Below are 21,231 nucleotides of genomic sequence, written 5' to 3'. Positions count from 1 at the left end.
AATATTTCCCAACATGTGTTGTGAGGCACATTTACCCTGATGCCCAGGGCAGACTTAAGCATTGCGAGGAAAGAAACCTATACCAGCATTCGTGTAGCCGTTTCAGCTGCCTCATGATCCGTGCTTGCATGGTGTATCCTTTTCCATTCTTTTAACTTTTTTTTTTTTTTTACTTTTAACCTGTGTCTTGATATTTAAAGTAAGCTTTTTATACTCAGCATATAGTGAGTTGCTGCTTTTTTATCTAGTCTGACCATTTCTGTCTTTAATTGAAGTTATTAATGTATTTGCATTTAATGCGCTTACTGATACGGTTGAGTTTATGTCTGTTATCTTACTATTTTTTCCCATTTGTCCCGTCTGTTTTTGTTGCTTATTTTCTCTCTCTGTCCTTTCTTTTTATCTTCTTTTGGATTAATTCAGTCCTTTTTTAGGATCCTGCTAGAAAAACTTGTCCCATTTGGTTTATCGGAACTTGTGGTCCCTCCAGCCACTCACCCACTCTATGGCTAAAAGCAGTATTCACAGACGCCTCCTCTAGCTGCCCTGTCTTGTAAGTTCTTGTTTGGAAAAATGCCTTGGCAAGGTGGGATCTCACTCTGGTTCCCCTCTTTCTCTGGATTGTATGTTATCTAAGCGTTTGAGTCATTCTCTAGGGCATATAGGAAAGAGGGGCATCTGATGTATATGTGGAGACAGCCATCTTTTCCTGAAAGCACTTCTAGGAATTATTATTTCTGTTCCCCAAAGTCTGTTGCAACCATCCACAAATGTCCATCCACACGCCTCACAAGAGAAGTAAGAGAGATCTTAGTACCCAGAAGGAACCTGAGTGCGGGGTCCGTCCATGGAGTCCCTTGCAGTGCAAGTCAAAGCAGCTCAACCTTTGAGTGCCTTGCAGCGTGTGCTGGTGCAGGCCCAGGGCAGTCCAGGCCCTGCCCTTAGCTCAGTCTGGCGGGGTGGGTGGGATTTTATGAGGAAGGACTGTCTGAGCACAAGAGCATGTGCAGAATGTTAAAGGTAGGAAAGTGCAGTTTGCCTTGAAAGAAAGATGCAGCATCCTTGTTTCGAGGGTAGAGTCAGGGAGACGGTAGGAGTGCCCAGAAGACGGGAGGCACATTGTAGAAAGCAGCCTGCTGAGTGGTGGGCGTCTGGGGCCAGTGGAGCCTATGAAGCCAGGTGGGAGGAATGTGAAGGTGTCTCTGTTTTGGAAAAGTGAGTTTGACGTGAAGGGGATGGTGCCTGGACAGCTGAGGAGCCTGTGTCAGGGGCTCCTAGGGCAGCTGGGATGTGGGATGCAGAGGATGGGCTGGGTCAGTAACAATTTCTCAGGTAGCTGTGGCAAGACCTAGAGCTCAGGGTACATGTGAGGGAGGTGGCGGCTTCAGGGATAACCCTGAGTTATTCAGCAAGATGGAGACAGTGAAAGGAGAGGCCAGGTGGGTAGGGAGTGACAGAGGAAGGGAGGGCCAAGCAAAATGAGCTGTCATGAGTTTGACTTGCTGAGGTTGTGTTCTGTGAGATATTTTGTGTTCTTTTATTTGATGGTGAGTCAGGTGTGGCCATGACACACACAAGAAACATGGTTTTGTGTTGGTCTAAAGGAGCAAAGGAGTGAATGAGAGCACCAGTGGCACATTGAGCACTGGGGGTGGGAAAGGAGAGCAAGGAAGGTGGGTCAGCTAGAGTGGAATCGAGAGAAGGCGGCAGGTTCTGAGATGCAGGAGAGCCGAGAAATCCCCACTGACTTTGGAGCCTGACCCAGGGAGATCTGGTCCGAGCAGTTGCTGGGGAGACTGCCCTTTCCAGCCCAGGCCAATGTTGGGAATAGAGTTCTTGGACTTTGGTGTGGAGTTGCTGAGAGTGGATTTGTACTGGTGGGGATAATTGACCCTCCTCTTTGCTTGTAGCTCTGTGGCTGTCATCATGTTCTGGAAGTTTGATTTGAACACCACGTCCCATGTCGACAAGCTGCTGGATAAGGAGGATGTGACATTGCGTGAGTTAATGGACGAAGATGACATCTTGCAGGAGTGCAAGGCTCAGAACCGGAAGCTGCTGGACTTCCTCTGCAGGCAGCAGTGTATGGAGGAGCTGGTGAGCCTCATCACACAGGACCCACCCCTGGACATGGAAGAGAAGGTCCGCTTCAAGTATGTACTGAGGCTGTGACCGGGGCCCAGCACTGGGCGGTGCTGCAGGGAGGCAGCGGGCAGTGTTTGAAGATGGCCAGAACCAGGGTTTTCTGATGGAGAAGCCGACCTTAGACGTTTACCCCACTTGAGAAGTGAGGAGGCCACTCCTGTGGGGTTTGGTTTTTTGATGTTTAAGATTTTGAAATCTCTTCTGTATGTGATTTCTCATTCTGAGTTTTAGTAGGTTATACTGTGTGTCAGTGTTTTGAGTGAAAATATGCTGAAAGAGAAGACTGATCCCATGACAGAGAGGCAGATGTAATTTCAGTGTGAGGCCTGACTGAATGGGGCTATACCAGCAGGAGGAGGCAGCTCCCAGCCTGGTGCAATGGCCGGTCGGGAGAGATGGGAGGCATTTGACAGCTTGACTGTGGAAGTACTTCACTCTGGGATCTTGGGCTTGGAGGAAATATGTTGTGTCATTAATGGTACTGACCATTCTCAAAGTTTTTCTAAAATGTTCCATTCAGCAGTTGGCTAGGATGTTAGGAAATAACAGAAGGGAAGGAGTGGTGTGGCAGGGGGTTGGGGTGGAGACAGAGGGGTGTGAGTGATCAGAGGACCTTGGGTGACGGGAGGACAGAGCGGACCCAGCCTCTGGCTCTGAGGGTGCTGCTCTGGGGCTGGAGCAGACTCTGGGAAGAGAGAGCTGGGGGCCTGTGACACAGCGAGAGTCAGGACAGATAGCAGCCCACAGTGGGCCAGACCTTGTGTGGTGGTCGAGTCTTAGAACAGAGTCAGCAAACTATGGCTGCAAGCTAAGAATGGGTTTACATTTTTAAATGGTTGAAAAAATTCTAAAGAATAGTATTTTGTTACATGTGAAAATGAGGTCAAATTCACATTTCATTGTCCATGAATAAAATCTCATTGGAACACAGCCACCATTTGTGATTACAAGGGCAGAGTTGAGTAGTTGCAACATAGACCATCTCGAATATTTACTTTCTGGCCCTTTATAGAAACTTTTTGCTGACCTTTGTCTTTTTTTTTTTTTTGAGGAAGATTAGCCCTGAGCTAACAACTGCCAGTCCTCCTCTTTTTTGCTGAGGAAGCCTGGCCCTGAACTAACATCCATAGCCATCTTGCTCTACTTTATGTGTGGGATGCCTACCACAGCATGGCGTGCCAAGCGGTGCCATGTCCACACCTGGGATCCAAAGCGGAGAACCCTGAGACGCTGAGAAGCGGAATGTGCGAACTTAACTGCTGCGCCACCGGGCCCCTGACCTTTGTCTTAAAAAGAAAATAAAGCCAGATAGAGTGATGGAAAGTGCCTGTGGCCAGGGCACTTCAGTCAGGCAGGCCCTCTCTGACCAGGGGAGTCTGCTGACACTTAGGGGGAACCCTAGACAGTGGCAGGGGCCTTGTTTGTGGAAGAGCCAGGGATATAGGGCCATGGAGACCATCCGTGAAAGGTCACATGGTCCAGGTCAATACCTGCTGTTTCAGCGTCACCTTTAATGGCCCCGTCCCTTTCCCTCTCTCACTCCCAAGTGTGTCCTGTTTGGTGACAGGGTATGTGGTCTCCCTGTCTGGAGACATTGGTGACAAGTACTATGGGGGAAGAGACCTGGGGCGGGGGCAGAGGGATCCCAGGGTGGCATTGATGAGGCAGGAGAGGGCTTTTTTTTTTTGTTGGTGAGGAAGATTGGCCCTGAGCTAACATCTCTGCCAGTGTTCCTCTATTTTGTATGTAGGATGCTGCCACAGCATGGCTTGATGAGCAGTGCGTAGGTTTGCGCCTGAGATCTGAACCCATGAACCCCAGGCCACCGAAGTGGAGCCCACAAACTTAACCACTGCACCACTGGGCCAGCCCGAGGAGAGTTTTGTAGTCAGAGAGTTTGGGAGACATTAGGAGATAAGTACCAGGCTAAGCAAAGCAATGAGAAAACCATAAACTCTGGGTGTGGGGACTTACTTGAGTAAGCAGATGGAGCTAGAGTGAAGAAGGCAGCTCAGCCGTTGACAGTACTGGATGACCTTGGAGGTGCTGTGGGTTGGTTCCAGACCACCATAGTAAAGCGAAGATTGCAATAAAGCGAGTCACATGAATTTTTTGGTTTCACCGTGCATATAAAAGTTGTATTTATACTATATTTTGGTCTATTAAATGTGCAATAACGTTATGTCTAAAAAAACAATGTACATACCTTAAGTGAAAAATACTTTATTGCTAAAAAATGCCAACCATCATCTGAGCCTTCAGTGGGTCATAATCTTTTTTGCAGGTAGAAGCTCTTGTCTCGGTCTGGATGGCTGTTGACTGATCAGAGTGGTGGTTGCTAAAGGTTGGAGTGGCTGTGGCAATTTCTTAAAATAAGACAACAATGAAGTTTCCTGCCTCGATTGATTCTTCCTTTCCCAAACAATTTCTCTGTAGCGTGCAATGCTGTTTGATAGCATTTTACCCACAGTAGAACTTCTTTCAAAATTGAAGTCTGTCCCCTCAAACCCCGCTGCTGCTTTATCAACTAAGTTTGTGTCATATTCTAAGTCCTTTGTTGTCATTTCAACAGTCTTCACAGCATCTTCACCCAGGAGTAGATTCCATCTCAAGAAACCATTTTCTTTGCTCATCCATAAGAAGCAACTCCCCATCCTTTAAAGTTCTCTCATGAGATTGCAGCAATTGAGTCACATCTTCAGGCTCCACTTCTGATTCTAGTTCTCTTACTGCTTCTGCCACATCTGCAGTTACTTCTCCACTGAAGTCTTAAACCCCTCAAAATCATCCATGAGGCTTGGAATCAACTTCTTCCAAACTCTTGCTATTGTTGATGTTTTGACCTCTTCCCATGAATCACGAGTGTTCTTAATGGCATCTACTAGAATGGGGAATCCCTTCCAGAAGGTTTTCAATTGACTTTACCCAAATCCAGCAGAGGAATCATTATCTATGGCAGCTGTAGCTTTACAAAATATATTTCTTAAATAATAAGACTTCAAAGTCGAAATTACTCCTTGACCCGTGGGCTGCAGAATGGGCATTGTGTTAGCAGGCATGAAAACAACATTAATCTCATACATCTCCGTCACAGCTCTTGGGTGACCAGGTGCCATTTTCAATGAGGAGTAATATTTTGAAAGGAATTTTTCTTTCTGAGCAGTAGGTCTCAACAGTAGGCTTAAAAATTCAGTAAACCATGTTGTAAACAGATATGCTGTCATCCAGGCTTTGTTGTTCCATTTATAGAGCACAGGCAGAGTAGATTTAGCATAATTATCAAGGGCCCTAGGGTTTTCGGAATGGTAAATGAGCACTGGCTTCAACTTAAAGTCACCAGCTGCATTAGCCCCTAATAAGAGCATCATGCTGTCCTTTGAAGCCAGGTTTTGACTTCTCTCTAGCTATGAAAGTCCTAGATGGCATCTTCTTCCAATAAAGACTGTTCTGTCTGTATTGAAAATCTGTTTATTGTAGCCACCTTCATTAATTATCTTAGCTAGATCTTCTGGATAACTTACTGCAGTTTGTGTATGAGGACTGGCTGCTTCACCTTGCACTTTTATGTTATGGAGATGACTTCTTTCCTTAAACCTCATGAACCAGCCTCTGCTAGCTTCATGCTTTTCTTCTGCACTTCCTCACCTCTTTCAGCCTTCATGGAATTGATAGTTAGGGGCTTGCTCTGGGTTAGGCTTTGGCTTAAGGGAATGTTGTGGTGGTTTAATCTTCTATCCAGACCACTAAACCTTTCTCCCTATCAGCAATAACACTGTTTCCCTTTCTTATTTTGTGTGTTCACTTGAGTAGCACTTTTAAGGTCCTTCAAGAACTTTCCTTTGCATTCATAACTTGGGTAATTGTTTAGAGCAAAAGTCCTAGCTTTTGGCCTATCTTGGCTTTCAACATACACTCCTCATGAAGCTTGATCATTTCTAGCTTTTGATTTAAAGTGAGAGACTTGTGACTCTTCCTTTCACTTGAGCACTTAGAGGCCATTGTAGGTTTATTAATTGGCCTAATTTCAAAATTGCTGTGTCTCAGGGAATAGGGAGGCCTGAGTATAGAGGGAGAGAGACGGAGAACGGCCAGTCTGTGGGACAGTCAGAACACACACATTTATTAAGTTCGCTTTCTTTTATGGATGTGGTTCCTGGCACCCCCAAACAACTACAATAAAAACATCAAGGATCACTGATTACAGATCACCATAACAAATATAATCACAGTGAAAAGTTTGAAATATTGTGAGAATTACCAAAATGTGACACAGAGATGTGAAGTGAGAAAATGCTACTGGGAAAATGGCACATAGACTTGCTTGATGCAAGGTTGCCACAAACCTTCAATTTGTGAAAAATGCAATAGTGCAAAGCACAATAAAGTGAAGCACAGTAAAACGAGGTATGTCTGTATTTATTTACATGTTCATACTAAGGGAAACACTGGGCATGAGTTTAACACTTGTGGTGTAATTTATAGAGACGAGATGTGAGGCTTCATCTTCCATCATAGGAAGATTATTTATATTGTCTAAAATTGGAAATAAAGAAGAAGCGGAAGTGTATTTTATTTAGAAACATGGAGGCTGACAGTGGAGGAAACTGCTGAAAGACTGGTGACTGAGGAGTGAGGCTTGGGAGTGAGGAAGGAGAGGGAAGGCTGCCCCTGTTCGGGAGCCCTTTTGAGCTGTCTGAGCTGTTAAAGCCTTTGTACGTAGCAATAAAAACTTAAAAATTAATCTAAAATTGATTTGACTTTAAATGAAATTAAATCAAAATTTCCTTTTTGAGAAAAGGAATGAAATGGATGGGTGGATGAGGTGATAGCTAAGGGAAGAAATAGGGTCAAGATTATTTTTCAGAGATGCGGAGATACAAATAGGTATGTAGACAGGAGTCGGCAGACTTTATCTATGAAAGCTAAGATAGGAAATATTTAGGCTTGTTTAGGTCTCTGATGCAGCCACTCAGCTCTGACATTGTATTGTGAAAGCCGCCCCAGACGGTACATGAGTGAGTGTGGCTGTGCTTCAATAAGCTTGCTTACAGGAAGCAGTACCTGTGCTGCTCAGCACTCTAGTCGGCTGTGACCTCGGCCAGCCTGACAAGGTCAGCAGTGTCTCCTCCACAGCCTGGAGCCTCTGAGGTGAAGGTTCTGCCTGCAGACTTGGCTGAGCAGCATAGCTAATGTCGCTCCACCCTTGTGACTGTAGGCTGGGTTATGGAGAAACTCTTCCCAAGAGTGGAAAAGGAGCCTGAGCCAAGCCTGTTCAAGAGATGCTGCCTCTGGGCGGTTTGAGGTCAGGCAGCAGCTTGCTGTTCCTGCTTAAGGCCAGAGGCTACCCCAGGCAGGTGAGGCCTCTGGAGCAGCCCTGGGATGAGAAGCCAGCCACCTGGTTCAGCCCGAGAACCATCAGGTTGCTCCTGGCCTTTTTTTGAGGTTTCTGCCCAGTTTGCCTGCCGAATTCTGGACATTTGAGAAATAAAAAGCCAGCAGATATCACTTTTGTTATTCATAAAGCTGGTGTGGGAGAATGTCATTATAGCTGTGGGTGATAGGCTTCCAAATTGTACAGTTAGAACTGCTCAGCCAGTGGGAAGCAGCGCTGGGTCAGGGCAGGACCCCAGGAAGGACAACCTCCTCCCCCTGATGAAACCCTGCTGTACTAAGGGGCAGAGCAGAAAGGAGCATGGCTAAGGCCAGTTGCCCAGAAGAGCCCCCTGTGAGCAGCAAGTCCGGGCACAGAGGGAAGCATCAGGAGCAGGAAGGGAATCTCCTTCATCCTTACTCTGGTAACTCCAGTGTCTGCCTTCCATGTTCCAGGATTTCGTCTTCCTCTTCTTTGGTTTCCTTCCTGTGGTGAATAGTGTACTGAGTTGTACGTGGATGGTAGTGGTTGGGGGTCAGGCCTGTCTGACAATGCACTGTTCTCCTTTTGTTTGTCCGCTGCTCCCTCTGTGTAGAATTCCTACACAGAGGACTGGACATCGTTCTCCTCCAATTTCGAGGACTCATAGTTGTCTTCCAGTTTCTGGCCTTGCTGTTGGCAAATCTGATGCAGTTAAGCATCCTCGGCCTTTGTGTAGCAGGGTTTCTTTCCTCTAGGGGGATATTTAGGTCCTTTTCTACCCCTGTTCTGGAATTTTGCAATAGTGTGAAATTATTTCCTGGGTCAGGACGGGAATTCCGGAAGAAACATGGATAATTCAGGAGAGTGGTATAGTCAGAGAGTTTGGGAGAAATTAGTAGATGAGTACAAAACTAAGCAGACAAACTAGGAGAAATCTCGGGGTTGGGGAAAGAAACAAGCAGCTAGGATGAGTGATCAAAGCACTCAGCTGTCACAGCGACCACCCTCTCAAATAGGGAGGCACTGGGCGTCGCAGTTTCACTTATGTGCGAGGCACTCCGGGGCCCTTTGACTCTGTGAGTTCGTGGCCTTCCGCACAAGGAAGCTTCCTGTGTTCTTTCTTTGATAATGGTCTCCCGTCCGACTTTCTCACCTCTCTCTGGGACCCCTGACTGGCTGTTAGGCTACCTGGATTCGTACTTCCCTCTTCTTATTTTTGCTCTACATCTGAGAGGTTTCTTCAAGGTTTACCTTCCTGTCCTTTTATTGATCTTTAAAATTTCTACCATCATGTTTTTAATTTCTAAGAGGTCTTTCTTATACTCAGATATTTTAAATACAAGCTTCCATTTCTTCCTCATGGATACACTGTCACGGTGTATTTGTTGATGGGGTTCTTCTGTTCTCTGCACGCTGTCTTTGCTTTGTGTGCCTAGTTTTCTGCTGGTGGTTGGTTTGGTCAGCACTTGGGTTCTTTTCAAGAGAAAGACACTAAAGTCAGCAAAGAGTTTGGGGTCTGAGTGGAGCTTGCCCACTACCCTTCACTGTGGGTGATGGGTGGCCGACCGCTTGGTTAGGTGATGACTAGTTGACTTTCCTCTTTGTCCTCTCAGTTTCTGCAGAAAAGAATCCTTCTATCTCCTACCTGTGGGCAGTAGCATCAGCCTGAGTCAGGAAGAGGGGCTGGGGGCACCCCAATGTTGTTTTTTACCATGCCGCTATTTCTGGACAGTGTTCCATCTCTCTCTCAGTTGTGTCTTGATGTGACCAAGTCAGGAGTCCTCTGGTCCACTTTTTCAGGGAGTAAACCTCCCAGTCCTGTGTGAGGGCATCAAGGGAGGGGCTGGAAGGCTCACTGCTCTCGTGAGTTTCCAGCCAGTCCCTTCACCCTTCCCAGAACGGCCACCGTCTCCATGTCCATGCCTCTCTGAAGTTGTGTTCCTAGTTGGCGCTCCCCTCTGTGACCACCTGAGACTCAGCTTCCCTGGTGCGCCAAGCCAGTCCTCAGGCTGCCCTTTCCTGTCTTTAGGCCTTGCCCTGTGTCATTTCTACTTCTCTTTTTGTGTATTTTTTCTTGGCATTATTTGAATAGGAGTTTGAGAGGGAATGGCATCAAGCTTGTGTGTTCGATTTGCTATGTTTAGCTGGAATTCCTATTCCTTGTGTAAATTTTATAATCTGCGAAAGCTGTACCTGTTTTTTTAAGAATAATTATAAAATACTGATAAAGAAAATCTCAAGCCCTCCACCTAGACATAAGCTTACAAGGTCAGTGCCTTGTCACTCAGCTGCCACACATGTGCATGCGTTTGTGTGTGGAGACAAGATTGGAGTCCTGTGCTCTGCAGCAGCTTCCTGAAGGAGTGGTCCGTGCTTTTCTCTGGGGCTTGTGTCTCTCCTGCAGCTTGATGAATCTTTTCTTATTTTTTGGAGTCTGGTGGACACCCCTCTGCCTGGGTGATGCGGCACCTTGCTCTGGCCTTCGGTGCTGCCAACTTGGCCCTTCTGCCCTACACTGCCAGCAGGCTTCCTCTGGCTTTTCCTTCCACGGTACGGGGCCGCCTCGTCTGATCCTTTTTAACAATCCCACAAGGTGGGCACTGGACACCCCTCTCTGGGCACTGACCACACCTGTCTCTGGGCACTGGCTACCCCTCTCCCTGGGCACTGGCCACCCCTCCCTGGGCACTGGCCAACTCCTCTGGGCACTGGCCACCCCTCTGTCTGGGCAGTGGCCATCCCTCTGTCTGGGCACTGGCCACACCTCTGTCTGGGCACGGGCCACACCTCTGTCTGAGCACTGACTACCCCTCTGTCTGGATTCGCTCTGGTAGCCTGGGCCTGCTTGCTGGACTGGGCCAGCTCCTTGTGAACCTGGCAGGTCCCTCACACCCATCCTGCTCACCCAACACTATTTCTCTGAGCTCTGCTCTGCGCTAACGAGCAACACCCAGCCCATAGCCAGCCTGAGACCCTTTCCGTCTTTTACCCCTTCCACACTTGGTTGGCTGCCACACTCTACCAACCCATAGAGTTTCTCAAATCCAGGCACCTCTAGCTGATCCATAATGACTACCTTGATTTAGGTCTGTGCTGGGGCCCATGTTGGTGGCTACCAGGAGTAGGAAGATCATAGTAGCTGACCCTGACCCAGGGCTTACTGTGTGCCAGGTGCTGCTCTGCTTTGTACATAGCCTTGTCGGGGGTGGGGACTTGCACCTCCTCCTTCAGATGAGGAAGCCCACAGAGAGGTTAGGCAGCATTCCTGAGGCTACACAGTTTGTCTCATGTAGTGCCAGGTGGCTCCAGGGCAGTCAGCCCCACAGGACACTCCCACCTGCTTCTTGACTATTCCAGCCCCCAGCACCCTCACCCTCATTTCCAGATATGCTCAGGTATGGCATTGGACATTTTTACTGGCACTGCTGTTGCAGGCTTTGTCCTAGATGCAGCAGGTTGTTCAGTAGGCATGCCTGTCCCGGGGGTGATGGCAGTGACCCCATGTCTGTCGGATGGTAAGGCAGGGAGCTCAATGATATCATGGGATTGCATGTAATGGGATGAGAATTATTTTTACCTGGTTATTTTTATCAAATGAATAGTACATCATTTTCATATATTAGTATTTCTAAATAATAACTCGCCTGTGTAACACCTCATAACTGGTACTGCATTGTAAGCTGCTGGTGTGACATTTCTTCAGACTGGGAACAAGCTGGATCTGCGCTTGTTGATATGTAGGAGCAAGAAGGACGAGCATGATGGAGAACTTGGCCTCACTAACTGGTTAGAGGAGGTGAGAGACCTGGCAGGTGAGTATGAGAACAGAGGCCTGGAGAGAGGTGAAGCCAAAAGACAGAGAAAGGTTATTTAGAAAATGGAAATAGAATGAGAAAATGTAGCATGTCAGAGTGTAGGTATGAGGAACCTGAAAAAGGTATGTTAAAAATGTTGAGCTTCCGATAGTCAAAAATTCCTATTGGTCACAGAATAACTGCATTTTTGTTGTGTTCTGAGGTCTATCAATGTTTTGTTCTTACCTGTGATCTGCTTCCTAAAAGGCAGATTATTGAAGCAGTTTCCTAAGAGTTGGAGAAGTCTAATTTCACCTCCAGTTGCTTGCATTGTGCCCTTTTAGATATCCAAACACAGCTTGTGAGTTGCTGACGTGTGACGTGCCACAGATTAATGACAGACTAGGAGAGGACGAGACTCTGCTGAACCTTCTTTATGACTTCTTGGACCATGAGCCACCTCTCAATCCTCTGCTTGCCAGCTTTTTCAGCAAGACCATTGGCAATCTCATTGCACGAAAAACTGAACAGGTAAATTATCTGCCGAACCCATGTGGTTTGGGATGGCTGATGCTGACATACCTTGCTGTCAGCCACTGCTGGGTGACCCACATTGTCAGGCTGTGGGGAACAATGTTTCTGACTGTTCTGTGGGACACATGTGGAGCAGCATGGGCTGCTGATACGTGAATTGGAATTTGATTAAGAAAGTGGCTTCCCAAGAGATATTTCTTCTGGCCGACTCTGGAATAAGCAGCACTTCCCGCCATCCCTGGGAGCTGCACAGCGCCCCAAACTAGGCCAGCTTGTCCTGTCACCAACGAGTCACAGGCGTGAGGTCTAGGAACGTGCCTAAATCATGGCAGGACCTTAGGACATCCACCACCATTTGTGTGGCAGGTGTCTGTGTGTCTAGGGCACTTAATGTTTAAAAGCAAATAAAAGAAAACTTCTGGCATTAGGCTTCTGTAAAGTAGTGAGTCAATTTGTTTCATTCCATTGGAGCATGGTGTTCCTGGAGTCCGTACTTGCTCCTGCCTTACATTCAACCTGACATGTGACTCACTGCAATCCGCACTAGACACACACAGAAGTAGGGTGTGAGGTGTATTGATGGTACCCATCACCAGCTGCAGCAGCCAGTCTTGCTCAGTCTTCTTTCATCTTTTATCCCCTGCCTACCATCCCCAGTGGATTATTTCAAAACAAATCCCAGATACATCATTTCTTCTGTAAATATTTCAGCATATAGCTCTAAAATATAAGAACTTTTTCGCCTTTTAAATATAACTACAGGAGGGGACAAGACTTTGCTGAGCAAATCACATTATCACACCCCAAAATATTAACCATAATTGTTTAATATCATCAAATACCCAGTCAGGAAACAAACCAATATTTTATGTATATGTCTGGAGCTCTGCGAAGGTGCAACCCCAGGGCAGATCATTGTTCACTTGAAGAAATTCTCTTGCTGTGTTGTAAATGTTCAGTGCAGTGTCGTCTTTCATGGGATCATAAATCTTAGATTTGCAAGGGACCTCAGAGGACTGCCTCACCTCAGATATTTCTTTTGAACCAGGCAGAGTATGAATGAAGACTAGTGGCAGTAGTGGGGTGGTGGTGATGGTACAGAGAGAGGTGCTCCTGGTGTTGACAGTGGTAGTGGTACTAGGATAGTAGTATGAGTTGTAATCACAGTAGTAACAGTTGTGCTGGGGTAGGGGGTGGTACTGGTGGTGGGGGCGGTCATCGTGGCTATTGAGTAGTGGTAGAAGTTATAGAAACCTTTCCTGTCTGGCCCTCGCAGCCTAGTGACTGGATGTGTGTACCTCTTAATTTCCTGTAGCCTGACTATACTCTTCTGTTACTTTCAGATATTTTCTGAATTTTACTGTTTCATATAGTATTTCCCTCTTCTTCCCTTGCCTATTGCATCAAAATTAGGTGAACTGCTCTCTTAAAAAATATGAAAAAGTTCAAACAAGACAGAAATACACGAAACTGTCCTATAATACTCTAGAGGTAACTACTGTTGATTATTCAGTGCATGTTTCTCTTAAGTTTTTTTTTCAATAGATGTACTAATATATACTTATTATTTATTTTCACATAATGGCATCATACTCCAAATACTGAAAGTTACTTTTTAAATTTAGAAATAGATCTTGTACATCTTTTCCTATAGAAGTACCATGTTCTTTCTAGCAGACGTGGTGTCCATGATATCGCTACTCCAGAGTTCTGTATCAGCAGCCTGGGAGTGGGCTTGTTTCCATATTCGGCTGTGATAGGACTGTAGTGAGTATTTCTTCCATGTTTCCATGAAAGGTGGGCTGTCAGGGAAAGGACCTAACTCTTCATTAAAGATTATTTCAAATTTGTAAATTAGAGAAAATACTTTATGAACTCCCATATCTTAGTCACGCAGCTTCAGCAATTATCCATTCATGACCAATTTTATTTTTGCTACATCCCCTATTTCCAACCCCCATCCCAGATTATTTTGAAGCAAATCTCAGATACCAAATAATTTTATACATAAATATTTCAGTTTCTGTTTCTATAGGGTAAGGATTCTTTTTACAAGCATAATCACAATTCCTTTTTATTACTGAGTAGTATTTCATAGTATGGTGTACCACAATTTGTTTAACCATTCACCTACTGAAGGACATTTTAGTTGCTTACACTTTTTAGCTATTAAAAATCAAGCTGCTGTGAACATTGTGTACAGTCTTTTGTGTGGATTCTTGTATTTGAAGTAAATTTCTTGGAGACAACATGTAGTTAAGTCCTGTGTTTTTATCTACTCTGTCCATTTGTCTTTAATTGGCATGTTTAGGCTATTTACATTTAATTGTAATTATTGATATACAGTAATGAGTCACTTAATGATGGGGATACGTTGAGAAGTGCATTAGGCAATTTTGTCATTGTGTGAACATCATAGAGCACACTTACACAAACCTAGATGATATAGCCAGCCTACTACACACCTAGGCTGTATGGTACTAATCTTATGGGACCACCGTCATATATGCAATACCTCATTGACCAAAACATTGTTATGTGGTGCATGACTGTATTAGGGCCTTATGGCTGCCATTTTATTTGTAGTTTTCTCTTTGTTCTGTTTTTCATTTCTCTTTTCTTTTTCCTACTTCCTGTGGGTTACATAACCATTTAAAAAATTCCATTTTGATTTATCTATAGTGTTTTTTAGTATATCTCTTTGTGTAGGTTTTTTAGTGGTTGCTCTAAGTGTTACATTATATGGTCATAACTAGGATGTGTGTGTGGTCAGCTTGAATGGTAGTGAAAGTGGTTGAGCCAATTTACAGTCCCATGAGCAGAGTATGACAGTTCCTGTTGCTCCACTTCTTCATAAACTTTTAATATTATCAGTGTTTTTATTTTGGCCATTCTAGTGGTTTTAATTTGCATTGGTTTTAATATAGCATTGTGATTTTAATTTGCATCTCCCTGATGACTAATGAGCATGAGTACTTTTTCATATATTAATTGGTCATTTGTGTTTTCTTTCATGTAATCTGTTGCTTCTTTTCTTTTTTTTTAAAATTTTTCTTGTTGAGGTTATGATAGTTTACAACATTGTGACATTACAGTTGTACATTATTACTTGTCAGTCATCTTATAGGTACTCCCCTTCACCCTTTGTGCCCACCCCCCACCCCCCTTCCCCATGGTAACCACTAATCTGTTCTCTTTGTCCATGTGTTTTTTTTTTATCTTCCATGTGTGAGTGGAATCATAGTGTTTGTCTTTCTCTATCTGGCTTATTTCACTTAACATAATATCCTCAAGGTCCATCCATGTTGTTGTGAATGAGATGATTTTATCATTTTTTATGCCTGAGTAGTATTCCATTGTATATATATATACACCATATCTTCTTTATCCAGTCATCAGTCAGTGGGCACTTAGGTTGCTTCCACGTCTTGGCTAGTGTGAATAATGCTGCAGTGAACATAGTGGTACATAAGTCTCTTTGAACTGCTGATTTCAAGTTCTTTGGATAAGTACCCAGTAGCGGGATGGCTGGGTCATACGGTATTTCTATTTTTAATTTTTTTTTTTTTGAGGAAGATCAGCCCTGAGCTAACATCTGCCAGTCCTCTTTGCTGAGGGAGTCTAGCCCTGAGCTAACATCCGTGCTTATCTTCCTCTACTTTCTGTGTGGGATGCCTGTCACAGCATGGCTTTATGAGCAGTGCCATGTCCGCACCTGGGATCTGAATCAGCGGACCCCAGGCCGCCAAAGCGGAATGTATGCACTTAACCACTGCACCACCGGGCAGGCCCCTATTTTTAATTTTTTGAGAAATCTCCATACTGTTTTCCATAGTGGCTTCACCAGTTTGCATTCCCACCAGCAGTGTATCAGGGTTGCTTTTTCTCCACAACCTCTCCAACATTTGTTATTTTTCATCTTGGTTATTATAGCCATTCTAACAGGTGTAAGGTGATATCTAAGTGTAGTTTTTTTTTTAAAAGATTTTGTTTATTTGTTTATTTTTCCTCCTTCTCCCCAAAGCCCCCCAGTACATAATTGTATATTTTAGTTGTGGGTCCTTCTAGTTGTGGCATGTGGGACGCTGTCTCAGCATGGCTTGATGGGCAGTGCTAGGTCCATGCCTAGGATTCGAACCAGGATTCAAACCTGGGCTGCCGAAGCAGAGCACACGATCTTAACCACTCGGCCACGGGGCCAGCCCCCGCTAAGTCTAGTTTTGATTTGCATTTCCCTGATGATCAGTGATGATGAGCATCTTTTCATGTGCCTATTGGCCATCCGTGTATCTTCTTTGGAGAAATTTCTGTTCATATCCCCTGCCTATTTTTTTTGATCAGGTTCTTTGGCTTTTTGTTGTTGAGTTCTGTGAGTTCTTTGTATATTATGGAGATTAACCCTTTGTCGGATATATGATTTGCAAATATTTTTTCCCAACTGGTAGATTGTCTTTTCGTTTCAATCCTGTTTTCCCTTGCCTTTTAGAAGCTCTTTAGTTTGATGAAGTCCCACTTGTTTATTTTCTGTTGTTTCCCTTGTCCAAGGAGACATGGTGTCTGAAAAGATCCTTTTAAGACTGATGTCAAAGAGTGTATTGCCGGGGCCACCCCAGTGGCGCGCGGTGGTTAAATGCTCACGTTCCGCTTTGGCAGCCCGAGGTTCTCTGGTTGGGTTCCCGGGTGTGGACATGGCACTTATTGGCATGCCATGCTGTGGTAGGCATCCCACGTATAAAGTAGAGGAAGGTGGGCACGGATGTTAGCTCAGGGCCAGTCTTCCTCAAAAAAAAAAAAAAAAAGGAAGAAAGAGTGTACTGCCTGTATTTTCTTCTAGATGTCTTATAGTTTCAAGTGTTACCTTTAAGTCCTTGGTCCATTTTGAGTTTATTTTTGTGAATGGCATAAGAGAATGGTCTATTTTCATTCTTTTACATGTGGCTGTCCAGTTTTCCCAGCACCATTTGTTGAAGAGACTTTCCTTTCTCCATTGTATGTTTGCAGCTCCTTTGTCGAAGATTAGCTGTCCATAGTTGTGAGGTTTTATTTCTGGGCTTTCAATTCTGTTCCATTGATCTGTGTGCCTGTTTTTGTACTAGTACAATGCTGTTTTGATTACAGTAGCTTTGTAGTATATTTTGAAGTCAGGGATTGTGATGCCTCCAGCTTTGTTCTTTTTTTCTCAGGATTGCTTTAGCAATTTGGGGTCTTTTATTGCCCCATATGAATTTTAGGATTTTTTGTTCTATTTCTGTGAAGGAAAGTCATTGGGATTCTCGTCGGGATTGCATTGAATCTGTAGATTGCTTTAGGTAGTGTAGACATTTTAACTATGTTTATTCTTCCAATCCATGTGCATGGAATGTCTTTCCATCTCTTTATGTCATCATCAGTTTCTTTTAGGAAAGTCTTGTAGTTTTCATTGTATAGGTCTTTCACTTCCTTGGCTAAATTTATTCCAAGATATTTTATTCTTTTTGTTGTAATTGTGCATGGGATTGTGGTTTTGAGTTCTCTTTCTGTTAGTTCATTATTAGAGTATAGACATGCAACTGATTTATGTAAGTTGATTTTGTACCCTGCAACTTTGCCGTAATTGTTGATTACTTATAGTAGCTTTCCGATGGATTCTTTAGGGTTTTCTATATATAAAATCATGTTGTCTGCAAACAGTCAGAGTTTCACTTCTTCGTTGCATATTTGGATTCCTTTTATTTCTTTTTCTTGCCTGATTGCTCTTGCCAAAACCCCCAGTACTATGTTGAATAAGAGTGGCGAGAGTGGGCACCCTTGTCTTGCTCCTGTTCTCAGAGGGATGGCGTTCAGTTTTGCCCCATTGAGTATGATATTGGCTGTGGATTTGTCACATATGCTCTTTATTATGTTGAGATACTTTCCTTCTATACCCATTTGATTGAGAGTTTTTATCATAAATGGATGTTGGATCTTGTCGAATACTCTCTCTGCATCTATTGAGGTGATCATGTGGTTTTTATTTCTCATTTTGTTAATGTGGTGTATCGCATTGATTGACTTGCGGATGTTGAACCATCCCTCTGTCCCTGGTATGAACCCCACTTGATCATGGTGTATGATCTTTTTAATGTATTGCTGTGCTTGGTTTGTCAGTATTTTTTTGAGGATTTTTGCGTCTATGTTCATCAGTGATATTGGCCTGTAATTTTCCTTCTTTGTGTTGTCCTTGTCTGGTTTTGGTATCAGGGTGATGTTGGCCTCATAGAGTGTGTTAGGGAGTGTACCATCATCCTCAATTTTCTGGAATAGTTTGAGAAGATTGTTGCTTATTTTCTACTAGGCTGTTTCTTCTTCTTTGATTTGTAAGAATTCTCTATCTTTCATGGATATAAGTCTTTTGTTGCTTTTGTGTTGCAAACATCTTTTCCCACTTTGGGTTGCCTTTTTTTTTTTTTTTTTTTTTTTTTACTTTCTTAATGATATCTTTTACTGAGCAGAGCTTCTGATTTTCATGTAGTTTAGTTCCTAATTCTTTTTGTTTGTCGTTGATGGTGTTTTTGTTCTAAGAAAACTTTACTTACCTCAAAGTCATAAAGATATTCTTCTGTATTATCTTCTAGAAGCTTAATTGTTTTACCTTTCATCTTGCTATCTGCAGTCTACCTGGAACTGATTCTTGTAAATGGTGTAAGGTTGAAGTATTTTTTTGAATATGGATATCCATTTGACCCAGCACCATTTGTTGATAAGGCCATTCTTTCTCAATTGCTTTACAGTGCCCCGTTTGCCATAAATCAGGCGGTCACGTCTGTATATGTCTGTTTCTGGACTGTATTCTGTTCTGTTGTCCTGTTTGTAATTGCACCAGTACAACACTATCTGAATTGGTATAGTTTTATACGTTTTGCTATTCGATAGAGTTAGTCCTGTCACTTTGTTTTTCTTTAAGATTGTTTTTACTGTTCTTTGCCTTTTGCATTATTTTAGAATGAGCAAATTTTAGAATGAGTTTTTCAGTTTCCACGTTCTCGCCTGCCCTCCCAAAAAAGCCTGCTGAAATTTTGATTAGACTTACATTGGCTATAGATTGAGGTTATTAGCAAATTATAGCCCACAGGCCGAAACCAGTCTGCTGCTTGCTTTTGTAAATGAAATTTTACTGAAACACAGCCACTTCCATTTATTTACATATTGTCTGTGGCTGGTTTTGTGCCACAATGGCAAAGCTGAGTAGTTAGGGCTTCCTTAATTTCTCTCAACAATATGTTATAATTCTCTGGATAGTAGTCTTATACATCTTTCATTAGGGTTATTCTTAGGTAGTTGATATTCTCATGTTATTCCAAATAGTATCTTTTTTATTGAAAATTTTTATTGCGATAATTGTAAATTCTTATGCAGTTGTATGAAATAATATGAAGAGATTCTTTGTGTACTTTGCCCAGTTTCCTCCAATGGTGACATTTTGTAAAACACTAGTAGGATATCACAACCTGAGTATTGACATTGATACAATCCCCAGATCTTATTCAGATTTCTCCAGTTTGACTTCTAGTCATTTGTGTGTGTGTATTAAATTCTATACAATTTATCATCTGTGTGGGTTTGTATATTCACCATCACAGTAAAGGTACCGAACAGTTCCAAAACTAAAGGCTCCTTTGTGTTGCCCTTTTGTAACTACCAGCTTCCTCTTGCCCCTACCCCTTCATGCATCCTTCCCCCCTAGCAACCATTAATCTTTACATTTCTAAAATTTTGTTATATCAAATGTTATTTAAATTAAATCATACAATATGTAGCCTTTGGAGATTAGCTTTTTCAGTGCAATTCCCTGTAGATTCATCCAAGTTGTTGTGTGTATCAGTAGTGCATTCCTTCTTATTGCAGAGTGGTATGCCATGATATGTGTGTACCACAGTTTGTTTAACCATTCACATGCAGCAGGATATCTAGGCTGATTCCAGTTTTTGGTGATTATCAATAAAGCTGCTATTCTAATAATTTATCTTTATATTCTTTTGTTTTATTTGTGTACCAGATTATATCTTCTGTGATTAATGATAATTTTATTTTGTCCTTTATAATTCTTACACCTTTTGTCTCTTTGTCTTGCCTTGCTGCATTGGCTGGAACCTTGAGTACAATATCGAATCCAAGTGGTGATAGTGGGCCTCCTTGTTTTATTTATTACCTTGCAGGAAAAGCTTTCAAACGTTTTACAGTTTTTTTTTTTTAAAGATTGGAACCTGAGCTAACAACTGTTGCCAATCTTTTTTTTTTCCCCCTGCTTTGTCTCCCTAAATACCCCCAAGTCCATAGTTGTATATTTTAGTTGTGGCTCCTTCTAGTTGTGGCATGCAGGATGCTGCCTCAGTACGGCCTGATGAGCAGTGCCGTGTCTGCGCCCAGGATCTGAGCTGGCGAAACCCTGGGCTGCCGAAGTGGAGCGTGCGAACTTAACCACTTGGCCACGGACTGGCCCCAACATTTTACAATTAAATATGATGTTTATTGTGGGGTTTTTATAGATTTTTTTTTAAATTAGAGTAAGGAAATTTTCTTTATTCTTAGTCTTTTTAGTCTATAACATGAATGGTTATTGAAATTTATCAAATGTTTTTACTGTATCTATTGAGTTGATCATACAATTTTTCTTCTCTGTCTGTTAATGGTAAATTCCACTGATTGGTTTTGTAATGTTAAACCAACCTTGATTTCCTGGAATACACTCAACTTGGTTGTGATATATTATGCTCTCTTTCATATTGCTGAATTTTTGCATCTGTGGTCATTGGTGAGATTGACTTATAATTTCCTTTTCTTGTAATGCCCTATTAGGTTTTCAGAATCAAGGTTTTATGTCCCTATACAATGATATGGGGCATATTCTCTCATTTTGTGTTCCCTTGAAGAGTCTATATAAGATTGGGGTTATTTTCTTTAAATGTTTGGTAGAATTCACTAGTAAGGCCGTTAGAAGCTGGAATTTTCTGTATTGGGAAGCTTTTGTTGATAGATTTTGCTTCTTTTGGTGCTCTAGAACTATTCAGATTCTCTGTTTCTTTTTGTCAGTTTAGGTAAGTGTGTTATTCAGGAAAAGTTTTAATTTTTCTAAATTTACATAAATTGGCACAACATTGTTCCTAATAACCTTTCATAATAGTTTTTATATTGGTGGGATCTATAGTAATCTCTCTTGTTTCATTCCTGATATTGTTGTTGGAGCCTTCTCTGTTTTATTTTTTAATCTTCTCTCCAGGAATTTAATCACTCTTTGCAAAGAACCTTCCTCTTCCTCACCTCCTTCACTCTCCTGCTGTCCCCTCTCTTTTCCTTCTTCCTCGTCTCTTTCCTCTTCTCTCAACATGAGTGTGGCTGAAATCCCCACAGCTGAGTGGGCCTTCTCCATGCCCTCATTGTCCCCAGTAG

General features: G+C 43.1%; 1 protein-coding gene across 10 annotated transcripts in view; it reads left to right on the top strand.

The window, feature by feature from the left end:
* PPP6R2 (protein phosphatase 6 regulatory subunit 2) overlaps positions 1–21,231 on the top strand; it is a 100,490-nt gene that overhangs the window by 53,271 nt on the left and 25,988 nt on the right. For 5 of the 10 annotated variants that reach the window (XM_070506654.1, XM_070506658.1, XM_014864524.3 and 2 more), the window contains 2 exons: positions 1,911–2,153; positions 11,637–11,823. In XM_070506654.1, coding sequence (XP_070362755.1) covers positions 1,927–2,153; positions 11,637–11,823 — 414 coding nt within the window. In that variant the 5' untranslated portion in view covers positions 1,911–1,926. Of the gene's footprint in view, positions 1–434; positions 554–1,910; positions 2,154–11,613; positions 11,824–21,231 lie in introns of those variants that run through there. The other 5 variants (XM_070506656.1, XM_070506653.1, XM_044777120.2 and 2 more) reach the window with 4 other exon arrangements.

Source organism: Equus asinus, chromosome 4 (assembly GCF_041296235.1).
Source record: "Equus asinus isolate D_3611 breed Donkey chromosome 4, EquAss-T2T_v2, whole genome shotgun sequence".
NCBI classification, from domain to species: Eukaryota; Metazoa; Chordata; class Mammalia; order Perissodactyla; family Equidae; genus Equus; species Equus asinus.
Note: the sequence above shows the minus strand (reverse complement) of the source record. Positions and strands in the feature narration are given on the sequence as shown.